The following is a 22,947-nucleotide window of genomic DNA, read 5'->3' on the forward strand; positions in this document are numbered from 1 at the left end:
ACTACAAAAGTAGATTTTAGTTTCTAACATACAAGAAAATAATCTCATGAAAGGAAATTAAGGAATTACGGAGAAAAAAAATCCCACTTCTTAGTGCAGTATCTGTACTGGAATGAAAGTGATTTATTTATATTACACACAGAGATTTTTATTAAAGAGGCTGGTAATGGAACATTTTTTTTTAATGCATCAAGTTGATAAAAGATTAGTTACAGAAATTGTGTATAATGTTGTGTAAGTCACATGGCTGGGTTATTTAAAAAAAGATTTGATAATTAGAGGAACACATCTCTTATTTTAGTTACATTGTAAAGTGCCTCGTGTAGTCGTATTCTATCGTTGGAATGACCGCCTGTACAAATTTCAAGAAAATAAGAAGGTACCTGAGTGTCTTATTAAGGAAAATGTACAATAGCTAGAAATCCAGAAAAACAAAGCAGAAGTCACATTGACGGTCTGCTCAGCAGTATTTCTTATTAATAGGAAAATAACACCTAGCTACTTTAGAGTTAAGAGCTACTCAAAGTTAAGACTGGGAGATTAATACTAAAGAATTCTGGTAATGACATCCAATGCTTGACCAAAAATAGACCTTCCTGGTTTAAGTAAATGCAGGGAACCAAGAGTTATTTTCAATGTATCTTGCAGATACCACATAAACATTACCAACTCCATTTACATTCTTAATATTTGTTATTAACAAATGCCAAGGTGAATTGTACCCAGCAAAGCTAATCCCTTCCTGTAGTTGCAGGGAAAGCAGGTTCCTCTCCTCAGTGTTTCAGGGGCTCAGAAAAAGAAATCAGTTCCTATTCTGAACCATCCTTTAAAAGAGCTCCTGCCTGCTCACAAGGGAAAGTACAGAGATGAACTTAACCAAGGTGAACAGTCTACATTTGCAGAGAAGAGTTTCCTTGTATGTATCCCTTTCAAATGTATGTTTGGCCTGAATTTGCATTCTGGAGTATACTGAATAATTACAATCTAAAGCCTCTGTCCATGTGGGAAAGAGGTAGACAGGGAACTGAAAATTTAAGAGAAATCACTACTTTCAACTGACTATTAAGTTACATTGGTACTGGATGTAAGCAAACCCAACTGTTTTGACGTAACAGTCTCTTAGACCATTTCTTTACAAACAAGATGAAAATGAGTAAAGAAATGTTAAAAATGCCCCAATTTGTTATTTAGAAAAAAAAAGAAAAATGAGAAAAAAGCTACTTTCAACTACTGAGGATTGAACAACCATGACAGACAAGTTATTTTCTAGTTCAGTTCCAGTTGCTTGTTGCACAGATTGAGCAAGTCTCAACTCACACAGTAAATGACAATTTTACTGATTCAAGACCTTTAGCTGCTCAGTAATTCCTGTTTATTTGCCCTACAGCAGCAAAGAACACTATTTTGAAAGGACACAATTGCCTTTATCACAGAGATCGCTCCAGTCACAAAGCATACTATTGATTACTAAAAAGCTTAAGATCACTCAGCTTTCTGAAAGAAAATTTTAATTGTGAGGCATTTTATATTGATGTGCAGAGTGGTTTATATGATTTTCATTGCTTTTTGTCAGCAATGTTATTTTCCCTAGATATTGCTCATATGCAGAATAGAGAATAGTGGGAACTCTAAATCTTTCAGAAATTAATTTCAGATTAAAATCTAATACAAAAGATGCTCTGCTAAGCAGTGATTACACTCTGGATGGAGTCTGTGAACCTCCAGTCTCACCCTTCTACACTGGCATCCCCATTTCATGCCCACAGCTACCTCCTTCACACCCTTACAAACAAGGGCTCAATCCTGTCCCTTCAAAACTACATGCCTTCCCCATGGCTGCTGCCATACACCCCCTCATGTTTCCCCAAAAACTTAATGGAGTCTGTTTGTACAACTTATCCCAGAACTCCAGCAAGTTAAAACCCAAAAATAACCCAAGCAGTTATTCACTGCTTTCACACACTATTGTGTTTCAGCTTATGAACTTTGAGGTAACAGACCTTATACTGCAAGAAGTGTCCGAGAATCTGCACAATAATTAAAAAGGATACATGTGAACTCCAAGTTCTCCTCCACCTTCTGCAACAGTCTCAATTATTTTCTTCATGACTTCTGCATGCCTGAAAAACACGTCAGAAACAAAACATTTTAAGGAAGAGGCAACTCACTCTTCATCAGGACAAATAGATCATCAGGACAAATAGGTTTTGTGCAAATTAATTAATTTTGGACCATTAGGTTCAGAAGCAGCAAGATGAAATTTTCAGTTTACTGAGAAAATAAAATAGCAACAGTAACTGAAAATTAACATTAAGTGATGAATGTAACATTATTTATCAGCTCCTTAAATTCCCACAGAAAGCAAAAAATGTAGTATGCTACAATATAGACTCAATGTCATATGTCAAATGTATGCTCAATGTAGAGTGCCATGAGAGTGAATGCATACTGCTTGACACTAGTATAATTTTTAATTGCTAAATGCCAATAAAGCCCCCAGGTAAGTCTCTAGAAGGCAATACTGACCAGCAGTCAGCCACCAGAAGTTCCCAGATGCCCCCTGAAGATGATGTCTAGAAATTGCTGTATCATTTTTAGCTGCCTCTGCTGAACTCAAACTTGTAAAGCTTAAAGAGGTTTAAAACACTAAAACAAGTAATAGTTTCCTAGGAAAGGCAGATTAAATCAGCCCTGCATAAATTCAGAACTATTGCTCTAGGACTGGTTTAGGGTATGGAAACTTTCTCTGGTGGTAACTTGGGTTCTATAGCAAATCAACAGTTTCTAAGCTACTTCTTTCTTGTAACTCTTATTGCAAAGCACTACAGGAAAGGAAAAGCACTTCTCAGCTCACTGAGTTTTTACATTCTCATCAGTGACATCCCAGACCTACTACGAATGAACCACATGATATTTATGCACAAAGCTGGTCCTGGGAATGGCACACAAAATTACAAAATAGCCAGGGCTGGAAAAGTCTGGTCATTATCTAGTCTAAAACCCTCCTTGTTCAATGAGCAGTCAACTAGAACAGATCACTCAGTCTTGAGTGCTATAACTTGTCTGCTATAGATTGGAATATCCTTAATGATAAAGACGCCAAATCTTTTAATCACCAGTTACAATTTGGAAGTAATGTTCTTGTGTTCAAGGCAGTTCTTCTATCCCATAAACTAAGGGATGAAGTACATACCAAATCAAGAGGGCAGAACTACTGTATATTAAATTATGTACCTTCAACACAAACTCCCAGGGGTTGTATAATTATTTTTACTTTTATCTATACTTCAACCTTGTTTTAAATAGAAGATTCTGCAGGTAATCTTCACCAGTGACATAATATAGGGCTGTGGGGATCCATCTACACAGCACTGCAGGTTAGTGAGCAGCAGCAATTTAAAATATCCATTCTAAAATGACCAAAGTGCCAACTGAGAAGAAGGATGAGTGGGAAGCAGAGTTTGCATAACTTTCTGACCATGCCTTGATACCAATACGTCAATCTAAATAGCTGACCAGTAACTGGCATTTAGTAATTACCTCCAAAGTTAATCATGCTGCCAGTGGCTTCAAACTAGGAAGGAAGCTGTTGCAAAGTTACCAAGACACACTGTAAACAGGAACATGCAAGTCTGGGGAAATATTAAAGGTCAGCATTTGTCATTTACTGTGGGTCTTTGCAAGTCAACTAACCCTCAGAGCTGATTCCAATTCTGGACACTCACGATGCCCTGTGGAACACATGCCATTTCAGGTGCCAAGGCCAGCTGCTTCTCTGTAGGAAGCTGACCTCTGTCAAAACTTAAGTTCTGACCTTATGCGTAACTGAGGAGTGTTTTTTTACTGCATAGAATACAGGTCACCATGCAGCCATTAGAAGTCTTTAAGAACATACTGGCTCAACTTCATACATCTTAATGACATTTGGTCTTTTCTGTTTTCTAAGAACTACTCAGATACCTCAAATTCTATACTGGACACAGAGTAATGGTCATTCTCACTGTCATACAGTCACTCATGAAAAGCTTTGTAGGTGCTTTATAAACTTTGTAAAGTTTGTTTCCTGTTTTCAGCCTCCTTCTGTAAGAAAACTTGGAGGAATAAACATAAAATATATAAATACACTACAAAGGTAAGAAATAAATTTGAAGAAATCTAAGCTACAATATCTTACTATCTAGAAATCTTTCCCTGCAGATATCTAAGGTACATTAGAAGCAAAATGTGTTCAAAAGCCTATCACTATTCTGAAATGGAGAAAAAAAAAAAAGTAATTGGAATTAGTGCAAGTAATCATGATTTAACTGTAAATGTGTTTAGTAGTTAGTATGTTTGATAGTCACTTCAGAGCACACACTGAAAAAGCTGAGAATCATGACTAAAACAGTTTACAGCAATGAATGAGGAAGTTGACTGTGTTCCTCCCAGTACCATAGAAATGCTGACAAGAACTACAACTTACAGAAAAGCTGTAAGATGAACAATTTTCACTAACTACTCAAAATAGAAGCAATCTCAAGCAGCTGACAGTGGCATCTGACTGCTGTTTCTTTACTTTCTCTGACGCCTGACACGAGGATATTCACATTGCAATAAAAATGTTTGGAATCATACAAATATCTTACATTACACAATTTCTGTAACATGATGGGAAGCAACAGATACAACTTACACACTCGTAGTTCTAGCTGAATTAAAAACAAAGGAACAGATTGGCTATTGGGTTTTATCCAGAAGCCCAGACCTTCTTAGCTGTTAGCCTTACCAATTTGAAAAAATAGAATAGCTCACTTGGAAAGTAAGAAAACATTCTTAAAACCTCCATTTTATGTATGCTGTTAGCCTCTTTCTTCAGTCTTCACACTACCTTTTAGACTCTTTCCAGTGTTAAGCAGTTGCAGATCCATGACATCACTTTTTGAGAAGGGCTACAGTTTCCTCCATTTTTAAGACTAGCAACAGACCTGTTTCACTCCACTATCAATCATCTCTTTCACACTTAAAGCTGAAACAAGTCTTATGATATAAACCATCCCTTCAAGCAAAAGTGTAGATTACATAACAAAGGAACTGGCACTTCACTGGCTTCAGAAGAAGTGAAAACATGACCACAGGGCTCTCACCTGTGAAGAGACTCAACCCAAATTCACAGACTAGCAGTGCACTGCTAACACCCCTGCAGAATCATAACTAAAACTAAGCACATAAAATTGCAGCCACAATTTTATAAAATATAAACCCCACAGTTCTACTGAGTCTGTGAGGGCTGCCATGCTGACATATCTCTGCATCTTTCTTTGTTTTAAAAGTGCCCTCCAAATATACATCAACAGGAGCTTCTTCCAAAATAATTTACTAGGAAAGCTTCCAGCAAACACAAAGTAAATTAAATTTTGGCTTCAGGATTTTTGTCCTCCTTTTCTCCTATTAATTATCTTCCCAGTCAGTCTGTTAAGAATGCCTTCATTCTTCCTGCTTGACACTCCTTCAAAAACACTAGTTGCACAAAAAAGCTGCACCTGTCTTTTATCCAAAATCCTCCAGACAGCAAACAATAAGACAGTCAAAGTCACTAACAGGTTGAGATTAAGACTGGTATGTTCGTAGAAGGTACAAGAACATCTTACTGGATCAAACCAAAGATCTACCTGGTTCTGCTTCCTATCTTATAGTACATGCTCAATAATGAGGCTGGAACAAGCATCTCATAAATGCTCTGTCGAAAGCACTACTAATTTCCAGCAGTATGCTGGAAATTACCCAGGGACTTTCTTATTCTGAATCCTTCTAGTAACTACACTTGACAAATTTTTATTTCATTAGCATGCTATTGCTTAAATAAGTACCTCATTTAGGTGGTGTGTGCAGAAATTACTCCTTTCTGGCTTTGAACATGAAAGCAGAGTAGCATTCAATGCCACCAGTTTCACTATTGGAAGAAAACTTAAATACTGTTACTTCACCTCCTATGTCATTCATGGTGAAAGTCACCGATACCACAATTCCCTGCTCAGCTTTTTTCAAATATTAAGGGACACACACATTATTCAATATTTTCATATGGGAAAGAGCTTTATAAATTTAGTTATCCCACACAAATCTCCTTATCTTTTCCAGTTTTAATCTTCTTTCACCTCACAGACTACAGAACAGATGAACAGAGCTGTACTCCAGTATTCAACATGTGGTGGTCCCACAGATTAACAGAAGCCTTATGTTGTGTTATGTTCTATTCTTTATTATTTGCTTTGCAGTTCTTCCAGTTCTGCTTCTCATATTACTCGAGCACCCAGACTGACATTTTCATGTTAGAACAGACTTAAACCTGATGATTTAAAGACCAAAAATAAACTTTACAACTCCAAAATTTTCTATTAGACCACTAGATGGGAAAAGTTACTTCCCAGTACAACGGCTTCTCTGCTCAATACTCTCCAAATGTAAGTCTGACTGCTTGGCAAAAGCAAACACTTTTGAAAAACAATGGCTAATGAACTGTGAACTGCAAGAAACATGATATACAGATTTATAAAGCACATGAATATATATCCTCTTAAGACCAATATTAGCAATACAGTACTTGTTGCAAAGTTCTCTTGCTCTCTTCTCTAAAGGCTGATGCACAAATAAAAGCTAAACCAGAAGCAAGAATGCTCCAAGTCTGTGAAAATGACCACAAGCTTGTCAACAAGATGCTGATTATTTGATACTCAACTAGTGACACGGATATCCAAAATGTTTAAATCAAGGGAAATTAAACTTAAAGTAGTTATCTGAACTCTGAATTTTTTTTAGACATATGCAATCATACAAAGAGTATCTTTTCTTAAAAGTAAAAGCCCAACTTGTACCTCCAGGAACTTCATACTGTCAAGAGGAATTACACTGTTTCAAATACTGGCTCTGTATCACTACGACACCTAAAACGATGTTAGGGCCTACATCTAAGACAAAAATGCACCTTTCAAAGACCTAAAAAATATCTGTGCAGCAAGTCAAACTACAAGCTTCCTGTGTCTTGGGTGAGAAACATGGAAAATGGAACATTAAATACCCAAAAAAAGCAACTGTGTTTTGCAGTTGTGTTCAACAAATATTTTGGTGTGACAATCACAGGATCTGTATTTATCAGTGCAAAATTTAAAGGGGAGCAGAAGACAGTTAACATAAAATAAGAAAATGCTATTTAATGTTCAAATAGCTTTTTCTGCTGCCAAAAGTATACACTGTACTTCTGCCCTCCCCAGAAAGTAGACAAAAGCATAAAACTTTATTTCATGGAATTCTTGTAGTCTGCCACCTCCTGGAGTACATAGGGAAGAGGAGTTTAAAAAGCATCTGATCAAAGAAGACAGCACTAACTGCAGAACACACTTGCTGAAGTGAGCCCTGGAATGAACTCAGAGAATTGCTGACCCCTTCCTTTCATACTGCCTCACAAGAAGCCAAATGTAGAAATATGTCCAGAAAACCTGAAAAAAAGCAGTGAAGTGCCTTGTATCTAGTGCAGGCTGTACCAGACCAGAAACAAAGACTTACCTGCATGGATGAACTGAACACATGGGAGGTGGAGGAAGATGAGGATGGTTTTCAATGGTCACTGTTTTCTTGACATGATCTTGACTAATATCTTCATACATATGCTCTACTGTTAAAGGCTGCCGCTCCTAGAGAGGAACAAGGAACCCAAGAACAGAAGTGTTACTAAAAAAGAATCTTGCTCCTTTCTAACATCAGTAATTGATGATGACCCAAAACTCATAGGCATCTAAAATAAAAAGGTTTTGAAGGTACAATGAAAGAACTGAGTGTGTTAAAATCCATATGCTATAAAAATGGTACTGCACAGATTTTCCTTTGAGTGATAAAGCCAATGTATTTGACAACCAACTAGGTTCCCACCTCAGTATTTAAAGAGTGGGCCCTACTCAATTTAACTCAAGAAACCTAGTGATTAAAAGGAAAAACTATTTATATATTCCCTTCCTTCTGAAGGTGATGGAAACACATACCTGCTTACTTGACCCAGTTTACTGAGGTAATTACCAGTTCTACAGTGCTAACAATAACGCCAGTGGCTTCCTTAAAAATGTGCTCAGTGATGCTCAGTTTTCAGTGAAACTGTTCCAACTTGTTGAAAGTACAATAAAAGTCCTGCCTACAAGCCTATATTGCTTAACGGTTTTCTCACCATTTTCCCCTTTAAATTTTGATTGTGAATAAGCAACAAAATAGTCTATTTGATACAGTGAGTCTAATTTCACAGAAGTAGGAAAAAATCCCCAACACAGATATACCTCATCATATCCAAATAACCAGAGCCTTGGAGTTTGGTAGTATTTGTCGTAAGTGATGTAGAGGTCATAGGTTCTAGTCTGTAGAATAGCATCTTCCCCTCCAACATCAACTTTAGTTTTGTTAGCTTCTACAATGTGTCGTGTGTCAAGTGTTGCCTGGTTCAAGGTAAAAATGATAAGATTAGAATAATCTTGCTTGGGTTCCCTCCTTTCTCATCCTACCTGTCAAGTAAAACTTTTAATAATGTTCTTAAGTGGGCACAAAAACCCCCAGTTTATGGTTTGTTTTTATTTCTAAATTTGGAGCATCAGTTTCTCCCCCAACAAGTATTTTTTGGTTTTATTTTTGGTGACTTTTTTTACTTTTCAAAAAAGGTCTGATTTCTTAAGGAAGCAGGCAGCTATGTTGTTACAGCCCTTACACCGTATACCTTCTTTCAAAAATAACAGACAATTCCAATGAAATTCAGAAGGCAAAGGTCTCAGTTTGTGCAGGTTCATGAAGACCTTGGCATAATACCACAAACAATGAGGCCTTTTGTTTTCTCTCATAAAAGTCTGATGGATTGGTGTAATCTACTAAACCTACAGGCCACTCATCCTCCTTGTGTAAACCCCAAGAACCACCACTACATTTTTTAACTTCTCATGAATACAGTGCTGTGTGTGCAAGCAGAGCAAAAAGGATTAGCAAAACCAAGGAAAATTTCTGTGGGAAAAATCTTTGAGGACCCAAAGGTTCAAGTTAGTGCAGTAGATTGGCAGGAGACAAATCCCTAGGAATCCAAGCTCAGTAACCCTACTATTCATAAGCTTTTTATTTCAGCCATTTATCATTTTACTTTGCTTGTGCTTATATTCTAACAGGCAAGATAGAGAACTGTTCACTCACATCATCTGTCTCCAATAGCCCACTTTCTTCATACTCTGAAAAGAAGACCCATAAAATTCTGTGTTCAGCTTGTAGCCAGTCATTATATTTGTCATTCATACACAACTATTTAAAAAAAAATCTACATGTATCTAAAGAAGTTTTATTCAGGTAGCCTTCCCAATCCCCAAACCAGACTATCCCTTTTTAAACATAAATTTGACCAAGACTACAGTTAGTAGGTGAAGAGCTGTACTTCAGTGATTTTATATAGGCAGATTAAGTGTAGGTACAAAGCTGGAAGGAAGTTGTGCTAAATCCCTAGTTTATACTTTCTTACAGCTGTTCTGCTACACAATTTTCTAGTCACTAACATTCAGTCAGGTTTTTGGCACATAAATTAGAGTAAACATGCACCAGTAAAACCATACAAAAGACACTAAAGAGCAGAGGCCTGCTGAAATTTTTCAACATGAATTCCTTGCAAAGAATGAGTGGTGTTTTAGAGTGTACTGCTTTAGTTAAAGACCTGAAATAAAATATGTCCCACCCAATTTAAGGAAATACCTTCCATGTCTGCAGCTTCTCCTTCATCTTCCTCATCATCATCTTCACAAGATGCTGAACACTCTGGTATTTTTATATTATCCTTTAGAAGTTAAATTGAAAATACTGCTTTAATGACTGTTGCATCTATGTAGTCTAACAGCTAAAAAACTGAAGGTGTTAAGTCCAGTCAACACATTCAGTGAGCCAGAAATATGATTTCTGAAATATTAAGAAGGAGTGAACTCAAACACTAGCTTAATAACTCATCCTTGTTTCAAAGTCCTAGTATGACATTAAAAATCCATTTAAAAAGTTTTCCTTTGACTTTGCATTCTGGAATTATTTTATTTCTAAATAAAGAAAAGCATCCATGGTGTTAAGCAATCAAAAGATCCAGCTATCTCAAATGAAAGGCAGTGACTAAACAGCTAAGACTAAACATGTAGGTTAAGATGTTTTTAAGTTCTAACCCACAGCCAACAGTGCAGCAGTTATCATAAAATATCTCAAGGAAGGGACCCATAAGGATGATTGAGTCCAACCCTCTCCTCTTTGAGGACTACAGAAAACTCTATCATATCACTGGAAGTGTCACCCAGTTTCAGACTATGAGCCCTGTCCAGTTCCTTAATTATTGTAAAACACAAGAGAGTCACAAAAGGTATCACATTTTGATATAATTCCGCAACTCAAGAATTATAGTCCAACAGAAACAAATACAGCATAAGCCCACAGGTGACCTTTGGGCCTTGCAGAGCATAGAATCCAATGGACAACTCCAATGAAATTCAGAAAGTAAAGGTCTCAGTTTACAGAGATTTCATAAAGATTTTAGGAGAATACTCCAAATAACTACTACAGTTAGTTAGGTGGCTGATTTTTCATTTAAAAAATCCAAACCACCAAAACCAGTAAGAAACTAAGTTACAAAGTGCATTGTCAAAGAGAACATTGGCAGGAAAGAGTTGTCCTCCAAGCAACTCCAAGCAATTGTGGACGTGCAAGCAAGCAAGTTTTTCTACATACACTGGAACTAAAATCCAATGCAAAACATACAACAGCAGTTATGAACCACAGTAACATTCTGCAAGCATTGTGTTTTGCAGAAAAAGTGATCAACTTCAGTTATTCCTTGAGTATTTCTTCCACCCTCATGTTACCGACTTATAAAAAACCAGCATTTTCACTATATTGAGCAAAGTCATTTGGAATACCTGCACTTCACAGTTCATCAAATCAATAGTATTTTGAGCCATTTATAATTATGCAGTAGCATGGGGCAGCCCATTTTTTCCCCACTAATTTTTAGAATCCAAGGCTTCTTGGATGCTCATAACATACAGACAGAACTCCCCATACAAACTCATCTTTAAAAGCATTTTGTGTCTCTGTGACGTTCTTCATGTTTCTTGAACACGTTTGCCAATACATTTGCATTTCAAATACTTCCTGAGGACTTAGGTTTGTTTCCTGCTGAAGTGACTTTTTTGGAAACATGCAGAAACTGAGGACTTCATAACATATATACATTTAAAGAGGTAAAGTTCTTCTAAACTGAAGGGCATAAACATGTCAAACTGGACCAATGTGCTGAAAGTCTGCTTGCTGTAGCTGAAGATGACAAAGAAATACTTTATATTTCCACATAAAAAATTCTTTACATTGGATTTACAAACACTAATGTCTTGGAACACAAATGGGTGGTATCAGTGTAAAAAGAATTTCATTTTCAGTTTGTAGAAGCCTGGTAGAGGAGCACACTGGCTAAAGACATTTCTAAACGAAAAATGTCTCAGTAAACAAAGCAATAAGGAAATGCACATGCTTAGACTAATATCACAGGCTCTGAGAGTCAATGGACATCTGCAAAACAATTAGTGATGAAGTATAATTTAATCTTTCACAGGGAGTACTAGATTGACACTGGTAGAACTACCATTACCTTCAGGTCTGTAATAAAGCAACACAAAAATTTAGAAACAAGTACCTTACTGTCTAGTGTGATCTCCTTAACTGCTTCTGTTGCGCCCACTATACCTATAAATTGAACAAGAAGTTTGTTAAAAAAGGTTGGTTCTTGGTTAGAGAATAGCATAGGAAGAGTTTGCAAGGATTTCAAAAACAGTCTCTCATCTTTCCAAATCACATCTCAACAACCTTGATATATGAGAGGCTGTTCATTTGGTATTGGTAACATGCTTACTGCTGGACATCCCTAAGCAAACCATACCAGTAACACAGAGCACCACAGCACAGATGTGCCATGCCGATGGAACTCTGAGAATCTGGAGTTCTATTTTAAGATATTTTTGCATAAAAGTGAGCTCAGGACAGGCACTCGCATCCAACAATGAAATGCATCTTAATGAAAAGGCAGGCATTTATGAGTATTTCTGAACTTCCTGAAAGCAATGACAAAGCAAAATGTAGCAGAGCATTCAATGCTTTTAGCTGAGGGGAAGTGGGGGTATAAAACCACCCCAAATGATAGAAGTGTCCAATCTTGAGATCCTCCCCATTAGCCTTCTAGTCTTACTGCAGTTCCCACACAGTACCTTTTAGGATATGTGCCAAGATTCTGCTTTGACAGAGTACATTTATCTGATTAGCTATTCAGCTATGGAAACAGATTTTATCTCATTTGACAGCATTTAGAGACTTGGCGAGGTTTAGCCAGGGTGTTACAGCTGTGCTGTACTGTATGGTGCCCAAGAAAGGAAAAGCCTGGCAGAGGAGTCTATTCACAGCAGGGATGGATACTGCACACTCAATTCAAGGATATGACAAAGCTGTTCCAGATTATTTCTTTGGTGTGGGGGCATTCAATTATGAACTATGATGCCTTTAAGAATTGCCAATGATGAAAAATGTATGTCTACAGAAAAGAAAAGGTATAATTGCCAACACTTTTTCTCCCTATCCTGGCAAACTATTTAGAGAACTTTCTCCATATTATAGCAAAAAAATTTACACCAAAGAAAGTAAAAACTTAGAGGAGTACTTTTGGAAATGGTGAAGTACACATCATTGAAGAACAGAATTGTATCAACACGATAGAACATCATAAAACAGACTAAAACTAATGTAATTGCCACTGAGAAAAAAACAGAAGTGTTTATAAGACACTGTGCTACAAAAACCAGTGAGATAGATTCATATAAGCAGTATTTTTTAGACTTCTTTATAAACACATGCTCATTTAAGGGCTTACTGTAAAATAGTATAATCTCTCACTCTTATCTCTGTACTTAACATCTTTCTTTTGAGACAGCATCCACAATTTAAACTAACATCATCTTCACAGGATTTCCTTACTAAGGAATGACTCAGTACACAGCTCATATTTTAAAATAACTTCCTAGAATTTTAATAAGAGAATACTGAAGTAATTACCATCATCTCTGAAAAGGAGCCTGTTTCAAGCACATACAGCCACACAGTTAAACATCATGTACCAATCAGGTGGGTAGCTGATAACGTAACTTGTTTCCTCCAGACTACATGTTGGTACACAGATGTGTATTTAAAAAGATTTTACTTTCTAAGAGTGGAAACTGAAAATCAGATTGCCAAATGCAAAGCCTGCAGCAAGGCCTTGAATACCTGCATTGTGAAAAGTGTCTACCCATCCCCCATCACCATCATCTTCTTCTATAATTGCCTCCTGCTCATCTGAGTACTCCATCTGCTTACACCTTTTATAGCATGGCACTACAAAAAATGGCAAAACAAAAAGAATGCAATCAGTCATTCTTATACAAAACCAGACAGGAGCATGATATTGTCCTACAAGGCCTTCTAAAATATGACAATCTTTCATATACCTCATATTTAAGGAATTCTAAGGCTGTATTTCAAATGCAAAAGTATGAACTTCCAAAAATATATTGTTATGCTGTATCAGTTATTTTACTTCATGTAAAATACAACAATTGCTGTAGCCTTAGAAGTTCATCTTTCTGTTAAGTATTAGAGCAGTTTCATCCAATCTCTTAAGGATTAGAAAAGAATTAATTTTTCATTTGCTAACAACTGGAGAAAACCTTTATGTTTTCTTCGCACTGGTAAACAACTAAGGACAATTTTTCCTGGATTTTCATCAGTTTTTCAAATTCATTTAGATTTTAGAATTCTGCATCAGTTATTTATGGAATAAGTTAGGTATGTTTAATCATCATTTAACATCTAGAGGTTTAGAAGGTCAGAATTCATGTAATATTAAGAATAACTTCTGTCATATGCATTACAGCACCATTCAAATAGATATTTAGAAAATGTTTTCAGAAAATAGTCAAAGAAAGACTGAATATCTGATTAAGGAAAAGCAGGTATTTTCCAATAGTGTAAACAAGCACTATGTAGAAAATGCTCCTTCCTTTTCTATTAATGTAGAGAAAAACAAACCTGCTGCATGAAGCGCAGCATTTGAAAACTGCTCTTTAACCTTCAGAAAGGGATGAAAGGGCCGTGAAAGTCAAAGTGAAGACATCCAAAGACTCCTAAAATGAGGTCTGTAGGATGGCTCCCAGTCTCAACTACAGCCCACAACTTTTACTCAGGTGGGAGGCCAATGTGACACCAGCAGCAGGAAACACATTATTTTGGAATGTCATCAAGAGGATCAGAGCAACGAGGAACGCCAGTAGAGGCAGGAAAAGAAACAAAGCAGATCACCCGGCTATCAAACCATGAGGCCCATGTCAGGAAAATGTCCAACACTACTGTAGTCATTTTCACATGACAGTGCTCTGCAAGACTCCAAAAGCCAGTGAGGAAAAGCCAAGCACATAATACAACCCTCTGCGAGCAAAAATCTCCTCAGGCTTTCTTAGTGCTAATGCTTCATCTAATACCTTTGACACATTGTGATACAAGATCTTTTGGATTTCCCCATAGTTGTGCCAGAATGTTACCCTTATTATCCATTAAAAAGGTAGTCATCACATGTATTATATAAACACAACTGTGAAGCTGAAAAAAATAAATTCAAGATTGTATTTATATGATTCTAATTGACACGGGCATTGACATTAACTACATACTTGAATTAGAAGTATATCAGTGTCACTATGAAAAACATTTTGAGAACTCTTCAATAGCTTGGGTTTCCAAAGGAATGAGGAAAATAAAAATATCTTCATTTTAGTCACTGAACATCAGTTGAAGCAAAGACAGACAAAGAGGTTAATAATGTTTAAACTTCATTTATACTTAATCAAGGCAAGCTTTATGTCTCACATAAAGCTCTACTATAAAGTGGTCTAAGAAAAAGAATTTTGGAGTGCAGGAAGAACTTCTTTAATCTTGCAAAGCCAGAGCATCTGAAGTGCGAAGTATTTGTTTCCCCTATCAATACAGACAATTGGTAGAGCTGACAGCACAGTCAACTATACTGTCAATTCTAAGAACACTTATATTTAAATTTCAGCCTTACCGTTTTTAGTTACCAGAAACTGTTTGTCTGTTGGCAGATAAGCTTTGACTTTTAGCTCTTCTCCTGAAGCCCTGTAAAATGAAGTGCACCATTTAAGAATTTGATGACCTGCAAACAAAAGAACCCTTCTATTTTCACATTGTGTCAGGAACTTTTTATACAACCCTCTTGACATATTCTCAGAATTGGATTGCTATGACTTTACTCTTCTCTACATACATTTGGTATGGTGTTAGAAAGCTTGGCCAACCCTAACTGTTCTGAGATCAAAACCATTTTATGCCTCAAAAACGATCTTGAGATGGCCAAGCAAAGATGGTTTGACAGAATAATCTATTCTACATAAAATTTTCTAGGATCAGCAACAGCAAAGTAGCAAATGTCTGAAGAAAGCAGCTTCAGAAAAGCAAGAAACAGACTCATATAAATAAAAAAAAAATCTGTCCATAGTCACTAGTGCTTAAGTACTCTTAATTACACATTATTCTAGCATTTGCCTTCACCTTTAGTGGCTTTTGGTTTGAAATAAGAGTAACATTCTGAATAGCCCATTCCAAAATGCTGTCAGACTCATCATCGTGCGTTCTCTGAAGGAGGTGGCAAAGGGTCAGGGATACAATGATTCCAACATAGTAATTTTTCCAGCAATTTATGGCTCAGTACAGAGCCAAGACCCTGATGATATCAACTTCACAGACAATGCAGATGAGTTTCATAAAGCAAGACACCAGTAAAAGATAAGGAAGCACCTTATTTGCACCCTTACTGTACAGGAAACATAAGGTATTTCTAAGGGCAATCACTGCATAAAGTGAACTGCTGTGGGCTAACTTGAATACATTTATTAACAAATGCTTGTCAAAATACACCATTTACAACTACTGCCTAACAATTCCAGCTGCACATAGCCTTTGCTTTTTCAATCACCAAGACAAACCTGGGGAGACATGCTGCTACTGCAGCTAAGCACTAAAAGCATTCACAGTATGTAACAGATTATTTCCCCTAAAACCTTAGAAAAACAAACAAAAAATCCCCAAGCAAATCCTCATCTCAACTACTGCTATACAGCAATTAGTATAAGAAAACTCCGCCTGACTTAAATATAGAGCTATCATAGAAGTTTTACTGGTAAAATACACTTACTGCTCTGACAACTGTATGGCTAAATACAATGGAAATACACCAAAGCACAGGCAGGAATGATAGCTTTCTACAATTCTTTCTATTTTACTTACCATTGCCAAGTAGGACAGTGGTGAACTAAGTGATCTCCAGCTGCGACAAACTGTTAAGGCAGGAAAAAAAATTACTGTTAAATATGGCTGAAGGAAACAATCTCCAAATTTTCTCAGCATTAGTATTTCAGTTCCACATTCCTTTGATCAATTAACTGTGTAATTAATAAATGGTTCAATCAGCTTGATGCTTTATTTTAACCCTATATCTCAACTAACCATGAAAATGCAAAGATTAAATCAACTTCACCCAAAATGTTTACTAAGCACTATAGCAAATTCAATGTTTCAAGCTACTACCTGCCAGTCTAGTAAGAACCAAAAAAGTATCTGGGCCTGGTAAGACTGTTTACTTTGCAATAAAGAAATTATTTTTATTTGCCACTATTCAAACTTCTACAAAGATAAAAAAAAGCTTAATGTAAAAAAAAAATCTTTAATTCTCTTTTGTTGTTCTAAACAATTTTGCAGTAAGAAAAGCAAGACCATCAATCCACTGAACCAGTGAGAGAACTGCAACAAACAAATAAACAGCATAGATTTTATATAACGACCATCACTATAATAGCTGATCACTGATGTAAACTAAAAATGGATTACCACTTACTTAGTATACTAAAAGTCTCATAGGTAACTTTGTTCTGAATAAATAGTTTTTAAAAATATTCACTCTTGTTCTTAATATCAAAGATGAAGCCTATTATAGAATTGCATTAGTATTTCAAAGTGATACTGTCATGTTAAACTAGCCAGCAATGTCACGCTAGACTTGTGTGACAAACTCAAAATTCACACAGCAAAGTCTAACCCTCTGGGCTTGCCTTTGTACACATAAATTGAGGAAGGCAAGCCTGCACTCAAGTGATTTTTGTTGGGCTTTGCAGCAGTCCCTTTGGAACATGAGGTGCACAGCTATTGCTACAGGTGCTCTCTTGTCTTGAAGTGCCAGTTTATAACAGCACCATCCCCAGCTGCCCAGGAGCTGGTGCAGTGTGACATAACAGGCTTGCAGCAGGTCACAGACATTTCCTCCCTGTGTCCTCTAAAGGGAGGTGGATCAGCACAGCAGAAAACACCACAGTGCGCACTGCACACGGATTAACAGGCTTCATCTTGGCTAAAGTGCTTACCTTTAATCTATTTTCAACAGAAACCTCTAGCACAACTGAATCCTTAAAAAAAAAAAACACAGCAAATTCTTCCAATACACAGGGAAATTTGAAAACTCATTATCTCTTACGTAGTAAACATAAACAAAACTGCAGAATTACTTAAAATTCTCTGTTCAAGGAATTGGAACTCTGTGACAGCAATGTTGAGATATATTACTAAAGATTAAAAACCAGTGTAGTTTGTGGGCTTAACAGACACACAGCCTTAAGACAGCATTTGAAATTTCATCTACATTTTTTTCACCTTAGGCAGCAAAATTATCTTGCTGGTTTCACTTTCTATTTCTCAAGCACTGATGCTTCATCATATCTGAATCAGTACTGGAAAGTGGAAGGAGATCAATTCTAGGACATCTTATTTCTAGTTCTGAAGAGAATGGTTTTAACAATTTCCCTGTATTTACACACATAATTAAAACAGGTGTCATCTTTTGGAGGTATTAACTAATAAGAACTCATGAGAGGCAAGAATTTTTTTAAGATAAATCAAGTACACAGATAAATGAAAAAAGGGAGTAGGTGTTGAGTGTGATTAATGAGTCATCTTTAGTCTTAATTTATTCATCCTCAGTGGCAAGCCACAGGAACCCCACAAAAATCTATACACCAGTTAGTGTCTCACTAAAATACAACTTAAATTACCCAAGAAATCCAAACTCATTCAAAAGCAACATCCTAGTGTTATTATTCTTCTTTAACAACCATTCTTACATAAAGACTGTCAAAGGGACAATCAGCAGGTCCATGCTCCAGCTTCATCTAAATTTACCAAAAATTTAATCTTGCTGTATAATTGGTTCTCTCGACTACTGTTTTGAAGTATCCATTTTATTCATCCCAGCAGCATCTAACTTGACACAGAGAACACAGACTATTCACATTCCCAGTGGTGTTTAAAGGCTGCAAACTGTTTAATGTAATACAGCATGGTTCTTTCTATGTTCTATAGAAGGTGCCTTTTCTTACGATGATGACGCTGTTGAGGCAGGACAGGAATGAACAGACTCTGCTCAGAAGGCTGCTGGGAGCAAAACTCCAATTTATTCAAAATACATAGCTCTTTCTTACACAGCTCCGTGCAAACCAGTTCCATTGGTCCTCAAGTGAAAATAACAACACCATTGGTGCAGAGTGCTTGACGCAGTGATAGAACTTAACTATAAGCAGTATGAACAACATGGAGATAAACCTCTTATTTGCATTCTTTTCCAACAGATTCCCAGGCTTCTGCCTGGTTAGAAACTCTCTGTTTCTCTCTTTGACTGAATCTGAGACCCACACAATACTACTGCAAATTCTTTTCCCATAAATCACAAAGGGATTAAATATTGGTAGAACATTTGTCTAGACCTTCTCTGCTATTCTAGTTTATATACAATAAAGATAATGTATTATTGTTCAGCATATATGAATATTTATATACACACATACATATGGTTATCAGAACAGAACATCATGTTGCTAAACCTATTTTTCTGTGTGTTACTTGTGTGTCAGAGAAAGAGAATGAATGCTTGCTTGCCAGGGCAACACAGCAGAAAAATACAGGCACCAATATTAGGAAAAATACTTCTGTCCACATTATCTACCTGCATCAGTCATCATTTGTTTCATTTTTTTCCATCTCATCTTTATAATTTTTTATTGTTTCATTTTTCTTTCATTCTACCTAACAGTCTTAACACTGTTTTATTAGAACTCTGTAAAGACAAAGTATTTGCAGCTCAGTAGCACTTCATTATGAGAAAAAGCAAATGGGGAAATTAAAATAGCTCAACACAATCAGTGGTCTTACTGTTCCAGGAAAAAAATCCAGTTGCTCTTTGCACTGGAGTTCTTAAAAAAATACAACTGCTTGGCAGCAATCCAAAATACAACCAGCCTAAAGCAGCCTATGAGAAGAGGGAAAAATAATAGTCATTGAATACACGGTGTGGACAAATATATGTAATGATCTTCACAGAGCCTTGGAAGGAACCAAAACAGAGGTAAGCAAAGACTGTTCTAAAGATAAAAGCTCCCATTCAAGCTCCTTAGAGGAAAGATTTTAAAAACTAATAGATTTCTGCTTCAGTCCTGAACTCCCATGACAAATGGAGCTGTTGACCCAGCTTCTTTACAATCTTTTCACAGCATAATAGAGGAAAGAAGCATGCCACATTCAGATGCCTAATGCCATCTCAGGAAAAATTACGCTGATCTACTTCAATCTGTAGAGGAAAAAATGTCACTTAGAAATTTCACTTTGTGGAAATTGTTTCAAGAAGTAATAATTGGCAAATACATGATCTTTTTAACATGGTTTGACTAAAAAATGCATCATTACTTTCAAAATAAATTTAAGTTTCTAGACACTTACTTCTTCAGGTGTAATTACTCCAGTTTCTTTAAACTTGGACTCCTGCAAGAGAAAAGTTTAGAAATGTTGAGAACTGCTGACAAAGCAACATACTCCACTTTACTGGACAAGCATACATCTTCTCTACTTTCACTCTGCAATTAGTCCTGTCCAGAGAGCCAAGAATCAGCCTGGAGGCAACCTCTGCCATGACTGGCAGGCAACTTACATTAGAAAATGAGGAAGTAAGGCTCCCCAAAATTACTTGTTGCAAAATATGAGGTATTGTGAAAAATTATGACCTATACAAAATATTTTTGCTTTGCTATGTCCAATTATAGTAATAGCGAAGAAAGGATGACTGCCACTCAGTATTACATTTGCCAGTAAGAAACAGAAAATCAGTTGGAATCAGTGATTCTAATTGTCAAGGACTCCAGACTTCTAGGCATTGAATAACACTGCAGTGCATCAATATGAGGTTTTGCAGTTAAGAAAAGTCATGAATGAAAGGCCAAACCAACTGTTCTCTGGGTTAGAAAAAGTTAAATACAAAGACTTATTAATAGACTCTCTTTTAATGCCCATTCCTGTGCCTTCATCATACGCCCCACGAAAACGGCTTCAGTTTTTGCATGTTGTCATGAGGAGTCCTGTGGGTGAAAGAATAGATGGCAAGCAGACACCAGATTTACTCCGCATGGAAAAATTAAGTACTTTGGCATTAAAGGCAACGTTTATGAAGCTTAAGGATAACATGTCTTGTATCATACTCAAATCTAGACTAAGAGTATTATGTTTTGACTTCCAGTTGTCTGTGTCTTCAGGAAAGCCTCAAGTACGAAGTTATCCTACTGTTTCCCAGCATTAGAGTATTCAAAACCAGCTTTTGAAAGAGAATACAATTTTGACCATGGCATAGCTTGACCATGGCATTCTTGCCCTAAGGAACCTATTTTTTTTTTCTCTTATTAAGACTAAAAGTATCAACTGAGCATGTCTTGCTTCCAGCCACAACTTCATCATATTCAACCAGCCAGAAAACACTGAACAAATGCAGACCAGCTAAACTTGGTTATTTGCATTCTTTCCCCAGTGTGTGCTACACCTGTGCTACAGAAAATGAACGGAGCACACCTGTCTCATATGTACTGATTACTGCCTTTTCGCCTCAGTTCTAAGGAAGATACACTTAAGAATAAGATAAGGAAAACAGCAGCTGTGCAAACATTGTAACATCATTATATGCTAGATGACTGAAATAAAAGTAATTTCAATTGTTGTAAAACTCAGTAATCCTCAATAACACATTGTGCAACACCACAGTGGAGACAGCTTACTGGTTCCCCTCAAAATGAACCATAAGCAGTAGGGAACATGCACAAACGTGTGTCTCTGGAATTACAGAAAGAAAACATGTAAAATATCCATCCTCTGTTCCTTGAGGGTAAACAGTTCATTTTTCCCATCTAAGTAAATTCTTCAATTGTGAGAGACACAGGTCTAGTTTCTTTCAAATTTACCAAGTTGCAGTATTTATTTCTCCCTTGTAAAGGGAACATATACACATAATATGAACATCTTCCATTTCTGGAAGGTTCTACTCCTGCCCCCTCCCAATAATCCATCTGGACACATGGATCTGTCCACTACTACACCAGCTGTGCAACAACATCTGTACTACTGAACAACTCACTTCACCTTCCCATGGCAGAACTTCACTGCAACCCATACATTTCACATTGGTGGACAACTCTAGGAAGGTCCACTATCCAGACAAGAGCATTTCACATCCCACAGAGGGACAAGTTCAATTAATAATTGACTGTCCCTGCTATCTGCCCAGAGATGTAAGCTGCAGGGTGAAAAACACATAAAAGGTCAAACCACAAATCCATAGGCAGAGAGACTGTTGTCATAAACAAGTGTTTTTTTCAAAGGCATGCAGAAGTATCAATATCACTAGTGAAAAAACTGTTGCCAAGTCAAGCACTCATATACAAAGTTGAGTGTTGTATAAAAAATTGTTTGTAAATAAGAGTCAGAGAATGGGATGTAGTCTAACAACTGCAGAAAACCATAATTGTTTCTACCTAAATATGCAGTAACAGGAACTATAACAGATGTGCTGCCTACTTTTATAATAACCCAATGGCTTATTTCTGCTCTTCTCACCTACACTGGTGCACAGACTTGTACTAATACTGTAATTCTGACACAGGAATAAGCCGTGCTATGTAAAACCTGCTCACACAACGAAGGTGTGGCTAATTTTGTCATTTTGGTTTGGGTTTTTTAATGTCAGCTGAAAAAGTTGCCGTTTACCCAAAATAACCATTGCAACGCAGTTCCTGAAACCAGGCTAAAGCCTGTCTGTACGCTCGGATTCCAACTCCTGGACACACAACCACGTAAAACTTTCGTGACTTTTAACAGAAAACAGTAACACATTTAAATCATTCCTTGAGAAGCAGGAGCAGCAACAGCAGTCCTTAGAGAGGCCCGCCCCTCCCAGCTGGATGCTCCCTTCTGCGCGGGATGTGAGAGCCAGCCGGGGCTCCCCCATCCCCTCCGGCCCCTGCGGGACGAGGGCCGATGGCAGCGCCGGCACGCCCAGCGCCGCAGCCACGCAGCGGCTCGGGCCCGGCCGCCAAGGGCACGGAGAGCCGCTCCCGGGACTCCTGCAGGGCAGCGCGCCCGCGGGCGGGGACAGCCATGGGTGTCCCTCCTCCCCATCCCGGCTCCCGCGCAGGGCCAGCACCTTGAGCACGGGCGTGAGGTATTCGGCCACCTCCAGGGCCTTCCCCTTCACCGTGTTGATGACGTTCTGCATCGCGGCGGTCAGTCGGTCGGACGGAAGGACGAGCGGACAGACGAACAGCAGCGGCCGCCGCCCCCCCCGCCCGCGGCACGGCGCTCCCGCAGCCACCGCCCACGTGACCCGCCCCTCACGTTCCCCCCGCCCCCCGTCGCACGCGCGTGACGACACAGAGTGCGCGCGCGTAGGGCGTGAAGGGCGGGGCCGCGCGCGAGCTGGGGGGCGGAGCT

General features: G+C 37.7%; 1 protein-coding gene across 2 annotated transcripts; it reads right to left on the reverse strand.

Annotated features, from left to right (window-relative positions):
* Positions 1-103: 103 nt before the first annotated feature.
* On the reverse strand, positions 104-22,842 carry ATG3 (autophagy related 3). Of its 2 annotated transcripts, XM_021549102.3 has the most exons (12): positions 22,661-22,842; positions 19,921-19,962; positions 16,390-16,439; positions 15,152-15,222; positions 13,321-13,428; positions 11,705-11,754; positions 9,736-9,817; positions 9,190-9,224; positions 8,298-8,453; positions 7,540-7,667; positions 2,052-2,120; positions 104-383 (listed from the first exon to the last, which is right to left on the reverse strand). In XM_021549102.3, exons 1-12 carry the CDS (start codon positions 22,730-22,732, stop codon positions 302-304), a joined length of 945 nt encoding a protein of 314 aa, XP_021404777.1. In that variant the 5' UTR covers positions 22,733-22,842; the 3' UTR covers positions 104-301. The 2 variants fall into 2 exon arrangements, with proteins under 2 accessions (XP_021404777.1, XP_021404778.1); XM_021549103.3 differs by lacking the exon at positions 13,321-13,428.
* Positions 22,843-22,947: the final 105 nt, after the last annotated feature.

The sequence above is a fragment of the Lonchura striata genome, chromosome 1, assembly GCF_050655825.1.
Source record: "Lonchura striata isolate lonStrDom1 chromosome 1, ASM5065582v1, whole genome shotgun sequence".
Taxonomy (NCBI): domain Eukaryota; kingdom Metazoa; phylum Chordata; class Aves; order Passeriformes; family Estrildidae; genus Lonchura; species Lonchura striata.

What these genes read in the sequence shown, in the direction of transcription:
- ATG3 (XM_021549102.3), bottom strand. Translation starts at nt 22,732, where the DNA reads ATGCAGAACGTCATCAACACGGTGAAGGGGAAGGCCCTGGAGGTGGCC. An exon ending in CACTGTCCTACTTGGCAATG is followed by an intron (nt 15,223 to 16,389) that starts GTAAGTAAAATA and finishes TTCATTTTACAG; the next exon opens with GGCTTCAGGAGAAGAGCTAA. An exon ending in AGACACTTTTCACAATGCAG is followed by an intron (nt 11,755 to 13,320) that starts GTATTCAAGGCC and finishes TTCAATTTATAG; the next exon opens with GTATAGTGGGCGCAACAGAA.